Source organism: Delphinus delphis, chromosome 13 (assembly GCF_949987515.2).
Source record: "Delphinus delphis chromosome 13, mDelDel1.2, whole genome shotgun sequence".
In the NCBI taxonomy this organism is placed as follows: Eukaryota; Metazoa; Chordata; class Mammalia; order Artiodactyla; family Delphinidae; genus Delphinus; species Delphinus delphis.
The window spans coordinates 76,186,732-76,204,958 of NC_082695.1; the positions used below are offsets into that span (position 1 = coordinate 76,186,732).

The 18,227-nt window shown below is 44.9% G+C and overlaps 1 protein-coding gene across 2 annotated transcripts in view; it reads left to right on the plus strand.

Moving 5' to 3' along the window:
• The first annotated feature begins 4,883 nt into the window (after nucleotides 1–4,883).
• Nucleotides 4,884–18,227, plus strand: part of ZCCHC2 (zinc finger CCHC-type containing 2) — a 52,951-nt gene continuing 39,607 nt past the window's right edge. For both annotated transcript variants that reach the window (XR_009521784.2, XM_060029175.1), the window contains exon 1: nucleotides 4,884–5,912. Coding sequence is in view for 1 of the 2 variants with exons in the window: in XM_060029175.1 (XP_059885158.1) it covers nucleotides 4,974–5,912 (939 nt within the window). In the remaining variant the exon portion in view is untranslated. The remainder of the gene's footprint in view (nucleotides 5,913–18,227) is intronic.

An 18,227-nucleotide genomic window follows, 5' to 3' on the forward strand; every position in this document is an offset into this window, starting at 1 on the left:
TTCCTGATTGGGTTACTGCTCAATCCACGGAGCTGGCAAAGGTATCCCCCAAGCCACACAGGGTCTTTGGGAGAAGCCTGGATACTTGAAAAAAAAAAAAATGAGGCTTCTTTTATGAAGATGAAAGGGTAAGAGATGGTGGGTTTAAGGTGGGTTGACAATCAACAGCTCACCAATAATATGATGTTACCATATGTTTAAAGAAGTACATGAATTCAGCAAATTCTATTCCAGAGATGCTGCTGGAGCAGAGGTTATTTTTCTATCTAGCAAGTCAGCCTTCCAGAACTTCAATTCTACCTTTCCACAGGTCCCTAGAAGGCCATGTGATTTTTTTTGGCAGGGGGTGGTGGTGGGGGAGAGACAGCCCTTGCCTTTTTGAGCGATTGGGTACAAGGTCTATTTGCAAAGCTACCAAAGAACCACACAAGTGCCTAAGGTCATCCAGCTCCTTAATTTCTAACACAAATCAGAAGCCTGAGGATTTTGCAAACCAAACCACTTCAGAATCAAGTTTATTTCCGCACAGGGCTCAAAGATTGGTGGATTTCAGGGTTTCTCTAAAAGTTTTGATTTATAAGTGGGAATACTCAGGCAGCCTGGTCAATCTAAGTCCCTAAGAAACTTTCTGACAAGTGGAACCATAACTCCAGGGAGACTCCGAATTTTACCCAATGGTAGCCTTCCAGAAAAGGTGCCATATACCAGTATTGGGCATGGACTGCCAGCTGATCAATGAGATCATGGACTGCCAGCTGATCAGTGAGATCATGGACTGCCAGCTGATCAGTGAGATCATGGACTGCCAGCTGATCAGTGAGATCATGGACTGCCAGCTGATCAGTGAGATCATGGACTGCCAGCTGATCAATGAGATCATGGACTGCCAGCTGATCAATGAGAATACTGCCACAGCATAAACACTGAGGATTTCTTTTTATCTCAAATCTGTCATATTGGGTGTTTTTGTAAACCTTACAAAAACTTATCCTTTTAATTTTAAATACGCAATATTTTTTCCCTTAAGTTGTATGTCAATTTACCTGTGTTGTTTGCAAGACCTTTAGACCAGATTTTTAACTGTAATCTCTAAAGACAATTTAATATTTAATCTCTTAAAATAAATATGATGTAACAAAAGGAAAATATGTGACCTAACTAAACAAAAAATTGTTCTTGAGGTACCTTAAACCCATGACAACTTAAGTGATCAAAACTATAGATTGTAAGTACAATGACACTGGACACATGTTGGGTGCTTCCCCAGCATCCATGTTTCCCTTCCTTCCAAAAGCCCTGGATTTCTTTTGGGGGATCCACACAGTTCTGAAGAAGCTGCCTCCACTTCTCTGGCTCCAGGATTGATCAGGAACAGGCATGTAACCGAAGCCAATTCAGTTAGAATAAATCTCAGAACTAGCCTGGCAAGGTTGGGAGCCGATGTTTTCTCTTCCCTGCTAGAGGTGAAAAGGGTTCAGGTGATCCCAGGAGCTGTTAGCAGTTACTTTTGGTCCCTGGAGCGTTATTCATTCATTATTTAACAAACATTTAGTAACAGCTACTGTGTTCCAGATGTGAAAATATAAAAGTGAATAAAACATGGTCGTTGATGTTAAGATATTTATATTGTAATGGAGGAAACAGGGAGGTATAATGGGGAAGGGGGCAGATAGGTCAACATTCACAAAGACTAAGAGAACAAATTCTTGGTACGGATCAGGTTAGCTGTTGCAGGATATCATCTGAGGTAGACGTGGCTGTATCTAGGCATCCTTTATATGGAGTAGATGTCATTACCAGTCTGCCTTGAACCATCCAATTAATTGTGGTTTCAGTGAAATTTCTTGCAGTAACCCAACTGCAAAAGGCTTACAAAGTCTCCTCAATCTTCAAACACTGGCTGGTTCTTAATCCAAAGTATAATCTTAACTTGAAACCAGTCTTCTGGGTATACCATCTTTCATTGTTAAAGAGGCAAATAAAACAAAGTATATTGAATATGCATAAGTATCATCTAGGGACAAGACACAATAGCACTTTGTGTCCTTAAAGATGTCTTTTACAGGATATATTCCTCTGAAAGATCTGGATACAAACACACACACACCATTACCACAGCAATACTATTTGGCCCATCTGAATGATTATATAGAAAATATATAAAATACCAGGGAATCTAGAGCAGGTGTTCCCAATAGGTAGGTCCGGTGGGAGGAATACCTTGCTAGGATGTCTTATTAGAATCATCTGGATAGTTTTTTCCAATAAACACGCCTACACCTCATCTTGGGATTTCCATCTGGGCCCCTCCCTGTTGTAGTACATTAGTCTTAACTGAAGGTGTTCTCTCTCTCTCACTTAGGGTGGGGTGGAAAAAACAGAGGCCTGGTCTAATGAGTAGCGGTATGGAGAGGGACCTCTGAAACCATGTACTGGGGCATAAATAGCAAATTATCCAGCTGATGGATGATGACCAGAATCATTAAATCACTGTGTGTCATGTATGTGATTTGATCACTTTGATCACTGCATTTTCTAATATGGATGAAAGATAGAAGGACAAAAGTAATCATCATTGATTACAAATCTGAATTCAGACCCAAAATTTATGGATCAAGTATTGTGGGGAGTTCATACCAAATGGCTTCTTGTTGCCAAGGAAGAGGTGAAGACCATATGCCTGGATCACCTCGATCCTCATCTAGACAGGGTGACTCACTGTGGACCTGTGAGTATCTAGCAAGATTATTATTGGTTGCCTAAAGTATTTCACCCTAAGCTTCAGAAATGTGGGAACAGATGAGATAGGATAGAAGATTCCAGGGCAGGTGAGGTTGACAGCAAACAGGGGCAAGGACTGTAATAATAAAAGTCCTTGTAAAGTTTTCTCCTGATTGTAATGATTTCTACATCACACCAAAAGAACACAAGGAAATAGCAAATTACAGGAAAGAATGGCTTTCATATATTTTACTAATCTCAAGTGTGTTGAAAACAGTTGTCTCCCTATTTTATCACTGAAACTGATTTAGGCTTTAGTTCAGCCTTTTACTGAATTATAAATTAGCTTCTTAGGGCATAAAGCTGTGGGGTAAAGAGGGCTCAGCATATGCTCTCCCAACAGATGTCCAAATAGTTTCAGAAAGACTTTCGTAAAAAGTGATTCTTTTTTTACATACTGCCACAATATAGCTATAATAGGACTTCCTAATTTAAAACATTAAGGATTTTTTTTAAAACCCACCTTTTTAAAGTTAACCCTCAAAAGATCCAGTGGGACCGTAAAAACTTAGGCTCCATTGGTTTTTAAAAAGCAACAAACAGGGGCTTCCCTAGTGGCGCAGTGGTTGAGACTCTGCCTGCCAAGGCAGGGGACACGGGTTCGAGCCCTGGTCTGGGAGGGTCCCACGTGCCGCGGAGCAACTAGGCCCGTGAGCCACAATTACTGAGCCTGCGCGTTTGGAGCCTGTGCTCCGCAACAAGAGAGGCCGCGATAGTGAGAGCCCCGCGCACCGCGATGAAGAGTGGCCCGCACTTGCCGCAACTAGAGAAAGCCCTCGCACAGAAACGAAGACCCAACACAAACAAAAATAAATAAATTAAAAAAAAAAGCAAACAGAGAGGGAAGAGATTTTGGAGGTCTTTAAACATTAAAAATGAAAACTTAAAAAAAAAAAGTTGAAAGCCTGTTCCCGGCATGGGAATTCAAAATATTACGTTTTGTAGAAAATAAAATAATCCCCCAAAGATGGGGGCTTTGGAGGGCTTTTGCTAACTGTCGTGGAAATAATTTCCAAAGAGCGTTACAGACCAGAGGCAACTGTTAGGCCAGAGGCGTCCACACCCGAGCGTCCCGCCTCGGTCCAGAGGCCGTGGAACTCCCGTGGGTCGGGTCGCCCCTGCGCCCCCAGCGTCGACCCGTGCCGCCCGCGCCCCGGGTGAGCGCTCGCCCGGGATCGAGGTGTCCTGGCCCCCCAACCCACAGCCGCAGCCCAGCTTCCCCACCCTGTTCCCCGATCCGCAATCCGGAGAGCCGACACAGAGATCCCGGTAAAGCTGCGGTGGGAACTGTCCTGTCGCTGACTTCCAGACAGTCGGCCGGGCTGTGAACCGAAGAAGTGCGGGTTAGCGCGCTCCCTCCGGAGGAAGCCCGGTTCCTGGGACGCGTACCACGCGGCCGCGAAGGGAACCCGGCGGCGCTCTGGGGCGGCGGCCCCCATGAGGAGGTAGGGCAGAGTCGGTAGTCACAAGCCGTGCTCGGGCCCCTGGAAAAGGTGCAATTCCCCACCTCCCTCCTCACATGTGGGGCTTGCACCCTCCTCGCCGCGCTCCTGCCCATCTAGCCGCCACCCACGGTCCCACAGCGTCCTCCCCCCGACCCGCAGCAACCACCAGACATTAGGACCGCGCGGAAGCCGTCCAGAGGGAAGGCGCCTAAAGGCCAGTTGGGCGTGGCTTCTCGGAGAGAGGCGGGCCTCGGGGGCGGGGAGATCTACGCAACCATTGGTTCGGGCTGCTGATTGGCTGAAGTGCCTGAGTGGAGCCCGCAAGCGTCTCCGCCCCGACTAGCCGCTCCTCCTCTTCTCCCAGCCGATCGGTTCGCACCAGTTCGCGAGGGAACCGCTCAGGTACCGCCGCCACAGCCCAGTGCGGACGACGGGAGAGGGAGGCAGAAGGAGGACACGCTCGCTCGCTTGCTCGCTCCCACCCGCACCCGGGCTCCTAGAGCCGGCGCGGAGCCCAGGGGGAGGAGCCACTGCGGGCACGCCCCGCCTCTGGCCCGGGAAGACTACGCCAGCGACCCCGCCGGCTGGCCACCGCCCCCCTTGCCGGCCGAGACCCGCCCCCGGCCCTCCCTCGGCGGCATGGAGGGGACCCGCTCCTGACGGCCGCACCGCCGCCTCGGCCCCCGCCCCTCCTCCTGGCCCCTCCCTCCCGCCCCCGCTCGCATGTCCGCGCCGCCTTAGCCGAGGATGCTGAGGATGAAGCTGCCGCTGAAGCCGTCGCACCCCGCGGAGCCGCCGCCCGAGGCGGAGGAGCCTGAGGCGGACGCGCGGCCAGGCGCTAAGGCGCCGCCGCGTCGCCGCCGCGACTGCCGACCCCCGCCGCCGCCGCCGCTCTCGGGCCCGCCGCGGGGCCCCCCGCTGCCGCCGCCGCCGCCGCCGCCACCCGGGGGGCTCGGGCAGCCTGTTGCTGGCGGATCGGCGGCGGGGGCGGGCATGCCGAGCGGCGGCGGCGGGCCCACGGCGGCGCTGCGCGAGCAGGAGCGGGTGTATGAGTGGTTCGGGCTGGTGCTGGGCTCGGCGCAGCGCCTGGAGTTCATGTGCGGGCTGCTGGACCTGTGCAACCCGCTGGAGCTGCGCTTCCTCGGCTCGTGCCTGGAGGACCTGGCGCGCAAGGACTACCACTACCTGCGCGACTCGGAGGCCAAGGCCAACGGTCTCTCGGACCCGGGGCCGCTGGCCGACTTCCGAGAGCCCGCAGTGCGCTCGCGCCTCATCGTCTACCTGGCGCTGCTGGGTTCCGAGAACCGTGAGGCCGCCGGCCGCCTGCACCGCCTCCTGCCCCAGGTGGACTCGGTGCTTAAGAGCCTGCGCGCGGCCCGGGGCGACGGCTCGCGGGGCGGCGCGGAGGACGAGCCCGGCGAGGACGGCGACAACGAGGAGGACGCCGAGAAGGACGGCTCCGGCCCGGAAGGCGGCGGCGCCGAGCCCCAGCCCTGCGGCGGGCTGGGCTTCAGGGCCCAGGAGGAACTGCTGCTGCTCTTCACCATGGCCTCGCTGCACCCGGCGTTCTCCTTCCACCAGCGGGTCACCCTGAGGGAGCACCTGGAGAGGCTCCGCACCGCGCTCCGCGGGAGCCCCGAAGACGGGGAGGCGGAGCTGTGTAACTTTGCCGGCCCCAGGGCCCAGGTAAGGCGCGCCAGCCTCCCTACGCCCGCGGGGCGGCCTCCCCCGCCTGCCTTTCGGACGCCCCTTGACCGAGCCTCACCCCGGCGCAGGTGGCTCGGCATCCCCAGCCCAGGCTCCCAGCCCCAGAGCACTAATCTGCGTTTTGCTGGGCCGCTCAGTTGCACTCCCCACCCCCCCGCCCCTACACACACGGGTACCCGCCATAACAGAATGCTCTAGAAGTCTCTTCCGTGCCGGAGTTGCCACGGAAAACATGGAGCGCTCAGCCCCGTCCCCCTGTCGGATGAAGGGTCTCGGGACCTTTCTGGCTTTGAGCATCTCGACGTGCTGGGAAAGGCGAAGCGCTAGGGGAGCCTGTGTGTTGGCCGCAGTCAGCCCTGGGCTGAGCTTTCCCTTTCCTGCCTCCTGGCGCTCTGGTCACACGTTGTAAGGCTCTGCCTTGCTCCTCGGTGAGGCGTCCTAAAGGTGCGCTCCCGGCGTGTGGCCCTGTCTTTGATACAGAGGGGCTCTTTTTGCTCAGTGTATGCCTGAGTTAGAGGGAGTCGTAGGGTCTTTGGCTCCTGCTCAGGGAACTTGATGTTCCCAGAAAAACGTCAGATGTGGAGACCCGCGAAATGACTCAAATTAGATAAGTCGTAGCGCTGGTTGTCTGGGTAAAGAAACCCCTCCTGGGGCGGTTGGTTATGCTCTTTGCCTCTGGCGTGTCCTAGTTTCTAACGGGTTTGAGCCGTGCTTACACATTTGAGTACGGGGATGTTTGTTGGTCCTTTACTGAGGCATAAGTGTTTTCTAAAAAGTTATTAAACACCAAAGTGTAGAAGACGAGAATTAAGATAAGTCATTTGTCGCAAACATTAAAGAAAATTAATTTATTTGGCCACGAAAGCAATTTAATAATAATCTAGGCCCAATATAAAGTCCTTGAGCGTCACAATCTTATGGAGTAGTAGCTTTTATTTAGAGTAAAACCTGTACAGTAAGTTTATTTTCGTGGTTCACAACTATTTAAAAAGTATTTATTTGGATGCCGTGTTAACTTAGGTGATCTCCAGGATGGAAAGGGGGAGTTTTTTCACTCCTTGCTTGAAAGTTAATTAAACTTATATATCTGCTGACGTTCAATACCTTGGAATTTAAACTGGGCATTGTATTTCTCTAATGGCTGTGTGGACCCAGCACCCATAGAATGAAAGGAATTTGGGGGCTGGAAGGGATTTAGGGATAATCTAGGCTGAACCCCTCCTTTCTATAACGAGGCTTCTGTGAAGTGACTAACTCACATTTTAGGACATACTTTATCAAACTCAGATGTAGTAACGCTAGTATCCAGAATTTTCTTGGTGAGCTTGAAATATTTTCCAATGTCTACTACTAGCATGCAACTGTGTATACTGATGGTATAAGCCCTTACCACTCTTCAGCCTACTCACTAAAATAATTCCAAAAAAATCCTGCACCCGTCATTAAATTTAGAGAAGCAAGTCTGAACTCAGAAGCAGTACTTATATATCTTTAAAAAAATTGTTTTCTTGTAATAGTATATATTGTAGAGATAACCTTAGAGTGTAGATATAATCAAAATGTCCCACAGTGGAGCAGTTTATATTCCATTCGTATCATTCCAACAAGGGTAACCGATTTCTGGTTTTAAAGCTGAGTCTTTTTTTTTTTTTTTGCCTTTAAAATTTGCTTATAATGTGTTGGAAGGTGACTAGACAAGGAGAGAGAAGCACGAAAACCACAGTAATGAAATTTTTATCGTGACTGCAGTGTGTGGCCTTTTCTGGCAACCAGTGAGTGCTGGGAAGAGTGGACAGAGTGAGGCTGGGCATCCTGCCATTAATTTCAGCACATCATTACTTCTCAGGCAGTGCCTTGTGCTGTGGCTATCAGTAGAAGTGGGGGAATAAATAATAGGGGATACACACACTACAGGTGACACTGAAAGCTATTTCTAGACGTTGGTGTTGTGATGAACTTTTTTTCTCCAGTAGTTGTTTAGGGTTACCGTAACAAGTCACTTAAGTCTCACTAAATTGTTACTGCCCCACACTTTCTGCTTGTTGGCGTGGACTCGGAGGCCCTCAGCTGTGGCTTGTTATGGACTTGAAGACATTTCCGCGGATCTTATTGCTCCCAGGCTCGCTCTCTAGAGGCGGCAGATGGGGGTGGATTGATTTCAATCCCTGTTCACTGCAGTCCAACCCAGCTGTACCGCGGCCTTGCACCGTCGATGCACTAGGGGGAGGGAGGGCCCACCTCCGAGTCTGCAGGGAGGTGCCCGAGGCTCGCGCCCGAGGGCCGCGCGGTCACGCGCCGCCGCGGACCGGCGGACGGCGACTGGGGGCCGGTCCTGCGGGGTTCCTCCCCTCGCCCGCCCTGCAAGATGGCGGCCGCGCGCCTCCCACGTGACTGGCGCTGGGCCCGCCCCCGAGGGAGCGGGCTGAGGACGGGCCGCGCTTCCAAGGGGGTGTCCCTTAGGCCTTCGCTGGGCGAGGCGGAGTTGAAGGATCGAGCGAAGAACCCTGTGGATTGCATGGTGCACTCTGGGAATGGCAAAGGGGAGTTCTTGTGGCAGCCTTTTTTGGCCCCGGAAGTAACCTTTCAGACCCATACTTGTAACTTCTTCATTGCTTAGGAATAATTGTATTTCTTCACTAGTGTCTTAAGCATCAGTTATATTAAATGGATGAAGTAGAGCTAATCGTCTTTTAATTCTCTGTTAGAGTAAGGGTATACTAGCCATGACTTACGGGAAGTTTTAGGTTGCTTTGGCTGCAGCAAAGAATACAAACAGCTCACTTAATAAATGCCTTTGGGGAGAGGCTTTTAGAAGATCACAGTTAAGCAGTGATTATTTTAGTAGCAAATGGGAGCTATTGGGTATCCTCCTCCAGTTACTTACATTTTTCTCTGCAGTGGTTTTCTCAGGTAAGGAGAACTCAGGGAAAATCTCACTTATACCGTAAGTTAATATACCATTAATTTTTCTGCAAATTAACTAATGTAATATATATCGTTTGTTTTTAATTACCTTTTGTGGGGTTTTTTTATGGGATAGGGGACAGGAAGTGTGTTGTAGAGGCTATCAAAGCCTTGAAGAGTGATAGCCATGTTTAGTATAGCACTAGACTTGGAGGCTTAAATTCCAGCTCTGCCACTTACTTTGTAATATTAACCAGGACACTTAAATCCGTGAGCCTCACTCTGATCTGTAAAATGGGAATAATAACTTATTTTTAAGGTTATGGTGATTGAATTAAGGGGATATGATGCAAAATAATTCACATTGTCTTGAGCACAAATTCTTTGAGAATGACGTTCAGTGCGTTTTCTTTTCCACTAAGATGCAGCCATCCAGATTGTTACATCAGTTGTTTTCAGGAGTAGGTTTTCTTTTCTTTTCTTTTCTTTTTTTAAGCCTAATAGAAGTCTATACATAATAGTATTTTCTGTATTCTCTATTACCATACCTCTAAATTGATTGGTGTTCAGGAAGGTTAAGTAATTAAGCTGATGTATGAGACACATTTGGGGCAGTTTTGTTAATTCTTACATTGTAAAGATCTGGTATGCTACAGATAAGCCCAAAGGAAGCATTTCTCTGGGTCACAAATCATTAAAATATGTATTTTCCCCATATTGGATTTGGGGATGGGAATAGAGAAAATACATATTTTGAATTTGGGTTATCATGAACTCCCGTGCAACCATAATCTGCTTAAATCTTTTTCACATTTAGTTAGGATGATGTAAAGCTATTTTGCAGTTTTGTTAAGTTATGTAATTTTTCGTTTATTTCAGAGTGCAGCCTGGAATCCATGGATAATTAAACATTTTTATAGAAGCTATTAAATTGGCTGATGTTTAAGCATATTTAATATTTTTGTTATTCTTGAGAAATATTAAGCTTAATTTTTTTTTTTTTTTTTAAGAAAAGCAGAAAAAGCCTGAACTACCCTCAAAGCAGACTGAGTTTCACTTTTATCAACCGTGTTTTCCATTATGGAGGACTGTGTTGTCACAGCACTCCCTTTCTTCACAGAGAGCGCTTTGTTACACAAGCCACCTTCATCCAGGCTGTGTAAACAGTCACTCCAGAAGGGAAGTGCCTAATCGGGTGTTTATGTTACAGGTGGCAGAGCTGCTGGGTGCTCGGTAGTCCGTTTCCTTCTGTTCTTCCTATGCTCCAGGGAACATTTGGCTTTAATGCCCTTCTAAATGTCTTAGTTCATTGGGCCTGTTTAATGCTCATTCAAGAAATCATTTGAGGTCAGGTTTAGGTTTTGAAGAGGTCATTTTTGCAAGTTATTTGGCCTTTCACGTTTCAGACTGCCTAGTATTGAATAGGGATCTCATCACCATTTATTGCATGTAACTGCCGTGAAGATGAACGTGATAACGTACATGAAAATGCTTGGTAAACACGAGTGAGATAGGTCAACCCATCTGTCTATTGATGGTTCCAAGAGTGGATAGCACAATTTGGTTGCAGTGGATGAACAGAAATGCAGAAGCCTGAAGAGATGATAGGGGTTGGGTTACAGAGGGCCTTGAAGGTCAGATGAAAGAAACTGGTTGCAGTGGGAGCAAGTGGAAATTTGTGTGTCTCCCTGAAATGTTCACTGTCACTTTAAATTCATATGTATGAAAAGAATGCATCACTGATTTGTAAAAAAAAAAAAAGATCTTCCAGACTCATCCAGTTTTCTCAATGGTACCATCATATTCCTAGTCACTCTGATTTGCTTGATAATCTTAATCCTCTCCACCCCTCATATGCTGGATCCCCCCTTTTCTCATCCTTGCTGACACCATTCTGTTTTGGGACTTTTACCTCTGATTCCCTTGCTTTCAGCCTTCCCACTTCTTACCTGTTGGATACCACTGCCAGATACATCTTCCTAAAGCAATATTTAATCATACCATGTTTTCTTACAGTGACTGATGGGACGTGGTCTCTACTAGGTCTTTGGACTCAAAATCTTTCTTCTGCTCCTTCCTCTCACGTCTGTTCTTTTATTCAAGGCTGACTCATGCCATCACCTCTTGGATGTTGTTCTCTGGAATTGTCCGTGTGGTAATCTTCTCCTAAGACTCTTCACTGCCTCTGCATTCCAGTAGCGTGTATATTCTGTGTTACAATTTCGCTACGTATCCTATGATTCTTTTTTTTTTTTCTTTTACTTTGAGTTATTTTTAACTTAAAATCCAGGAGGGAAGGTCAATTTTATAAGTTCCCCAAAGACTCAGGCATCACGTCTCATTTTTTGGTCAACATTGCATATATTGTAAGTGTTCAGTCAAAATTTCGTATGCTTAGGATATTTCAAATATAGCTCTGAGGGCTTCCCTGGTGACGCAGTGGTTGAGAGTCCGCCTGCCGATGCAGGGGACACGGGTTCGTGCCCCGGTCCGGGAGGATCCCACGTGCCGCGGAGCGGCTGGGTCCGTGAGCCATGGCCGCTGAGCCTGCGCGTCCAGAGGCTGTGCTCTGTAACGGGAGAGGCCACGACAGTGAGAGGCCCGCATACCACAAAAACAAAAACAAAAAAACAAACAAACAAAAATATAGCTCTGAAAAATACCATTATGATTAATTGCTGTAAGACAAAGTGCATCAGGAAGTGATTTTTTTTTGGTGGGGGGGGGGTTGGTGAATTATCAGCTACCTTATGGTTACTTGCAGCCATGTAGTATAGGCACAGTTGTTTTGGAAATAATAGAAGGAATTGTTCCTTTAGGTAGAAAGCATGGAACAGTATAGATTTGAACTGAAGCTTCAATGAGTGAATGCTGAATAGTTGTGCTTATTAATTATTCTTTCAAAATCAGGTCGTGTGTTATGTACAGCACTCCCTAAATTAACTAAGTTTTTGTGTGTAGGGGTGCATATTGGTGCAAACCTATGGGTGATGTTTTGATAGGATGGAGAAAGTCACAACTTACAAACTGTATTATTGTTTGGGTAATCGTAGTTACTGTCGCCCAGTGTTGATCTCTGATCCGTGATTTGCTTGAGGGGTGGTGGGAGCCAGATGTGGAATTGAGATAGTACCTTGCTTATGATCTGAAAGTTAAAAACTTTGGTCACTCAAGTGAGCAGTTTATAATCTAAGAATTGTGGGGTTTTTATGTTTCTTGTTAGGAACGTTTAAATTGGGAGCGTTAGGAAGCATAATGTTCCCTCAGTATAACTGATTTTTGTTTTGGGTATCAAATGCTTGAAATTCTCTAGTGGTCCTGGAAGGAACAGCATGGTCGTGTGTCAGCCACAGTGCTGTGGTGTTTGGAGAAGACTTCCTCAGGAAAGAGATCAAACACTTACAGAGAGGGTGATGTTGAGTGGTTTTGTTAGTTTGGGGAAGGTGCCTGTTCTCCCAGTTGGTATTGAACACAAGTCCTAATGCAGTGTTTCCCAACACTAATAATTACCGACCTATAAGTCACTTTCTGTCAAGGATGCTTCATAAGCTTTATAAGTTACAATTTCCACATGGTCCCAGGAACATTTCTCCACTGGGGGTGAAGGCTGTGCTTCAGCTAGAAGTCCGTGCAGGGCCATTTGGCGGTCAGGCTCCTGAGCCCAGGCTCACCTCCTACCAAGATCCTTTGGTGTCTCCTGTGGGGTGGGGCTGTGTAGGAGAGGGCAGTTCGGTCATATACGGGCTAGGGAGGAGAGACACATCCTCGTTAGATCCTTTTGTACCCATGCTCATGGGTGCGTTCTTTTCAACTCACCCAAGAAACATTCTGGCAAAGTGGGGATTTAAAAATCTGGGGGCTGCTAGCCCAGGGATGTAGCAGCTCTTGTTCAGCCTCCTAATTCTAGGGTAAAAGAAGAGGTCTTTCCCCTTCTGTGGTAGGAGAGCAGAAGGTTGGTAAAGGAAACAGACGCTGATGTTAAAGAGGGGGGCACCCCAGCTTTGGTCTAGGCCAGAAGCCATTACCACTACTCCCTGCATTCTATACCTTTCTAGTCCAATACAGTTTATATTTTTTCACCAGTCCACCTATCAGCTACAGATGGCGCCATTGAGGTTCAAAGAGCAGAAACACAAAGGGAGTTTCGTAAACATCACATCCAGGTAAAAACTGCTGCCCTCACTTCTTTCATTCTATACTCCCCTCATCCCCAGTAGGCTTTTGTATCAGTGTTCTTCTGCTAGATCTTCCCTAATTGTGCATCCTACAAGAGCAGTTCTCTAGAAAAGATGATGACATCGACAATTTTAATGTTTTTTATTTGTAATAAATTCAGAGTTCCCCAGAATACATAGAAAGTTACAGTGAATCAAGTTTCCCACTCCCATCTTTGTTTGATGCACCCAGTTCCAGGCCACTCCTGCTCTACACAGGTAGCCGCTGTCAGTTCAGAGATGTCATGTTAGGAAGAATTTAACAGAGCCAGGTCTGGTCTGTGGGCTGTGATGGCAAAGTGTATACACGGATTCAGTACATAGTTTAGCACTTCCTCCCACATTCAATAACTAGAGTGCGCTTACCCATGCTTTAACATAGTGAATTCTACCACACTCGTCTTGCTGAATCACCTTATTCGCACATTTCTAGTTAAACAGTAAATTACATAGGAAGTGAGTCCATGATCATAGCAGAAATCCATACTGAAATCCATAGCAGAAACCCAAATGGCATACTGTTTCTAAGCTGCTGATTCATTGCTCCCTCCTTTCTGCACTGTTGGGTCAGTTTTGTTCTTTGCGGCATAACTTTAATACATTTACCATCCATGTTTCTTCTCACACCAGAACTTGCCTTTTATCAGATGCTATAGATTGATTCAAGGCATTTCTTTGGGTTGGGTTATACTGTTTCATTGAGTAAAGATGAGACAGATATCTGCTTTTCTACCACATCCTCTCAATTAAAGAGACAGACAATAATTCTTAAATTCGCCTCAGCTTCTTCCCTCTTCTTCTACCAAAAGAGATGAAATTTGACATCTCAGTAATGTTTCTAATAATGAATCATTTTCTGACATTCAAAGGAAGACTTTCTATGAATCTTGCTTAAATAATAGCATATGCTTTAGGTACAATCCTGGTTATTTAAAGAAGAGAATCTAAAACCTAGAACTGTAACAGATTACCCCAAAACTTAGTGGCTTAAAGCAACAGCCATTTTATTATTATTTCTCATAATTCTGTGGCCCAGGAATTTAGACAGGTAACTAACAGCAGGGGCGACTTGTCTCTACTCCAGGATGTCTGGAGACACAGCTGGGGACTGGGGGCATCTCTACCCCTCTCCTCTCTCTGCATGGTCTCTGGCATGGCAGCCTCAGGAGAATTGCACTCCTCACAGGCTGGCTCAGGACTCCAAGAGCAAGTGTTCCCAGAGGCCCAGCTGCAAGGCTTCTTATGACCTATCTATAGCCATCCAGGAACATCCCTTCCATCCCATCCTACTGGTCAGTCAGGTCTCTAAAGTCAGCCCAGATCCACTGGTTGGTAATTAGACCCACCTTTCAGTGGGAGGAGTATCAAAAGTATTTTTGGCTATCTTTCATCTACCACAAAAGCTTAATAAGGTGGTGTTGTTATATATACTAGTGTTAAATTCTAAGTCTGATTTGATGAGTGTAAAAACTTCTGAAGTTAGTAAAATTAGTAAAAAAAAACTAAGAAATTCATTTTCTGCTTTTGTTTTTTGTTTCTTTCTTAGAAAGAATGTCTTGGTATTTTAAAATGTACAGTCCGCATCAAAGGACAAGAGGGAATGTGTAGAACATTGGTAGATGAGCTAAAATAAACCTACAGTTTGACCTTTGTTAATGTAAAATGAGACCAGTGTGATCTTTGTTCTAATGATGTATTTTCAGAGAAGAATCTTTTTAGGACTGTCCAGTCACTTGACTATTTCACAAACTTTCTCCACATTTAAGAGATCTCAAGTATGTAATTGTGATGGCTCTACATGCGTAAAATTGAAATCTGAGCAATCTCTAGAATGAACGAGATATATTACGTGACATGTGGATTTGAGCTAACCAGGAGCACGCCATAGGTCAGAAAAAGCTTTACACACTCAAATGAGTTATAGAAAGGAGAAGGGCACACACATACCAATGCTCTTTTTGTTCCTGTGCATTCTTTTGCCGGCTTAGAATTTTTAAACTTCGTCTTCTTAATCCAAGCAGAGAAAATTCTCCCACTTTCTACTTGGTCCTGATTCTTTTTGTAAAATGCCAATTCTGGCATGTCGTCTATATTGCATTTGCTTGGGAATCTGAACTTAATAGAAAAAGTGGGCATAATTCCTTCCTGTACGATTCCATTGAACCAGTAGTTCTCAGATTTTATGGCACCTTCCTCTACGCAGAGCAAAGCACGCGTGACAAGGAGAGGAGAAACGGCAGAACTGACCACCGTTCACGCTGGGACCAATAAACACCGTGATTCTGATCTCTGTAGCTCATGAGGCATTAAATTTTTGTTGAATTAATAAAATTTAAAATTTTATAGTTTCTAAATTTAGTCTAAATGATTTTATAGCTTTGGTACATGCTGAGACTTGGTGTTGGGAGGGGGCAGAAAACTTAATTAGTAGATATTTCATGGGTTGACGAACTTCAGTCCTTGGTCAAATACCATTTTTCTGCCTATCTTATTAAACTAGGAGGCTTTTTACTTGGTTTTTAAATTGTGTTCTTTAAAGTAACTTCAGGCTTTAAAAATGTGATTTTGATTGTGAAGCAAACTACTTTCACACAATTGCTTCAATATAAAATTTGTGGAGACAACATGATAAAATTATTCTTCTTAATTTTTTATTGTGGTAAAATATAATAACAAAATTTGCTGTTTTAACCTTTTTTGAGCGTACAGTTCAGTGGCAGTAAGTACGTTCACACCGTTGTGCAACCATCACCACCATCCATCTCCAGAACTTTTCTTTTATCCCGCACTGAACCTCTGTATCCATTAAGCAGCTACCCCTCGTTCCCCTCTCTCTGAAGCCCCTGGTAGCCACCATTCTACCTTCTCCATGCATTTGACTACTCTAAGGTACCCCATATAAGTAGAATCATACAGTATTTGTCTTTTTGTGTCTGGCTTATTTCACTTAGCATAATGCCCTCAAGATTCATCCATGTGTCAATTTTGTTCCTTTTTAAGGCTGAGTAATGTTCAGTTGTATTTATACCACATTTTGTTTATCTGTTCATCAGTGGACATTTGAATTGTTTCCACCTTTTGGCTATTGTTCATAATGCTGCTATGAACATTGGAGTACTAATTATCTGCTTGAGCCTCTGCTTTCAGTTCTTTTGGGTATATACCTAGGAGTGGAATTGCTGGATCATATGATAATTTTATTTTTTTGAGGAACTGCTGTACTGTCTTCCACAGTGGCTGCACTGTTTTACACTCCCACCAGCAATGCACAAGGGCTCCGATTTCTCCACATCTTCACCAGTACTTGTCCATTTTTTGGATAATAGACATTCTGATGGGTATGAAGTGGTATCTCATTGTAGTTTTGCTTCTCATTTCCCTGATGAAAACTGTTGTTTCTTTTATATTTTGCATTCATTTATATTTAAAGGTGTTATTTTTAATTCATGAACTACATATGAACAGTGTGGAAAATACTCTCTATAAAATGGTTGACCTATTAAGCTAAACTTCCAGTTTACACAAGTATTTGAGAGGATTACAGTGCTTTATTTATATTGATTTTTGACATATTTACAGCAATTTTAGGCCAATGTGGTTGTATTACTTTGTATTAAATGATTATATGGTTTGGGTTAGGAAATACATGATTTTGTTATTGTTAGAAGAATTCCTGTATCCACTTTTTTTTTATTCAGTAATATTGAAAGTTGGTGAATGACATTCGAAAGTTGGATGTTGACTTAAGAGGTCAGTGCTCCCCTTCTTAAGTGTTTCTGTGTAGACAGTCTTTATTTCCTTGGGTTTCTAGAACAAGACATACTATAAGGCTGAAGCTTTGCTCCCAAGAGTACCTATTATGGTGCCTTATTCCTAGAAATAGAGGTGTCAACTGGCAACCCACACTCATTGACAGGCCAGAATGAATGATGAGACTATAGAACAAAATATATTTTTTTAACTTCTTTATTGGAGTATAATTGCTTTACAATGGCGTGTTAGTTTCTGCTGTATAACAAAGTGAATCAGCTATACATATACATATATCCCCATATCCCCTCCCTCTTGCGTCTCCCTCCCACCCTCCCTATCCCACCCCTCTAGGTTGTCACAAAGCACCGAGCTGATCTCCCTGTGCTATGCGGCTGCTTCCCACTAGCTATCTGTTTTACATTTGGTAGTGTATATATGTCCATGCCACTCTCTCACTTCGTCCCAGCTTACCCTTCTGCTTCCCCGTGTCCTCAAGTCCATTCTCTGTGTCTGTGTCTTTAAATTAGGATTCTTGGAAAGTTTAGGGTCTTCTGTTTACTTCATTTCTCTATACAGTTCAAAAAATTAACGTATCTTATTTATTGCAGATTTGCAAAATTGTAATTGGTTCCTGTAACTGAGATAATTTGGGTCTGAGTAGTGTTTTGAGATTCTGAACATAAAGGGGAGGATAAGGTGTGAGTTGTGATAAAGAACTGTGATAAAGCTGTTTTAATTTTTGGCTTACCCAGTGGGTTAGAGTAACAATATATACAAGACAATACTTGAATTCTGAGAGCTGTGTGTAAGATTAGCATGCTCTTCATTACTCCAAGTAGCAGTTCTGGGGTGAAACTTACCTCTAGTTCACTAATGGTAGCGATTGGCTGAGCAAATTCAGATTTAGAGCACCCGGTTGCTATTAGATGGTTTAACATTAATAGTAAGGTCATTGTCCACACACATTCTTGTTTAGAATTGTGTATTGATGATACTTTTGCTAACAAAGCGTCTTGTTAGACTGTCACTAAGACCAAGTAATGAATAAAAATTGCATAATTATATAAAAAATACAAATACCCTTACATCTGGGGAATAGCATAAAGGGTACCATCTTTTTATATTTATTTCTTCGATCCTGGTTCACTTAGGTAAAGAATTGACATCATTGGCAGTTCTGAATAGCAGTTTGCAAGGTGTCCCAGGAAACTGGGACAGTAAATAATGGATAGAATATTGCCATTAAATGAAGATAAATATTGATACTTCTTTCCCCACTGCTCTGACACTGTACCTTTCTGCTCTTAATGTGTAATCACCTATTTTATCTCTAAAAATTGCTATTAAAATTATTGCTATTAAAAGTAGGACTTTAATCTGGTTTATTTTTGTGGCATTCACTATTCTTAGTCTCTGATATAGA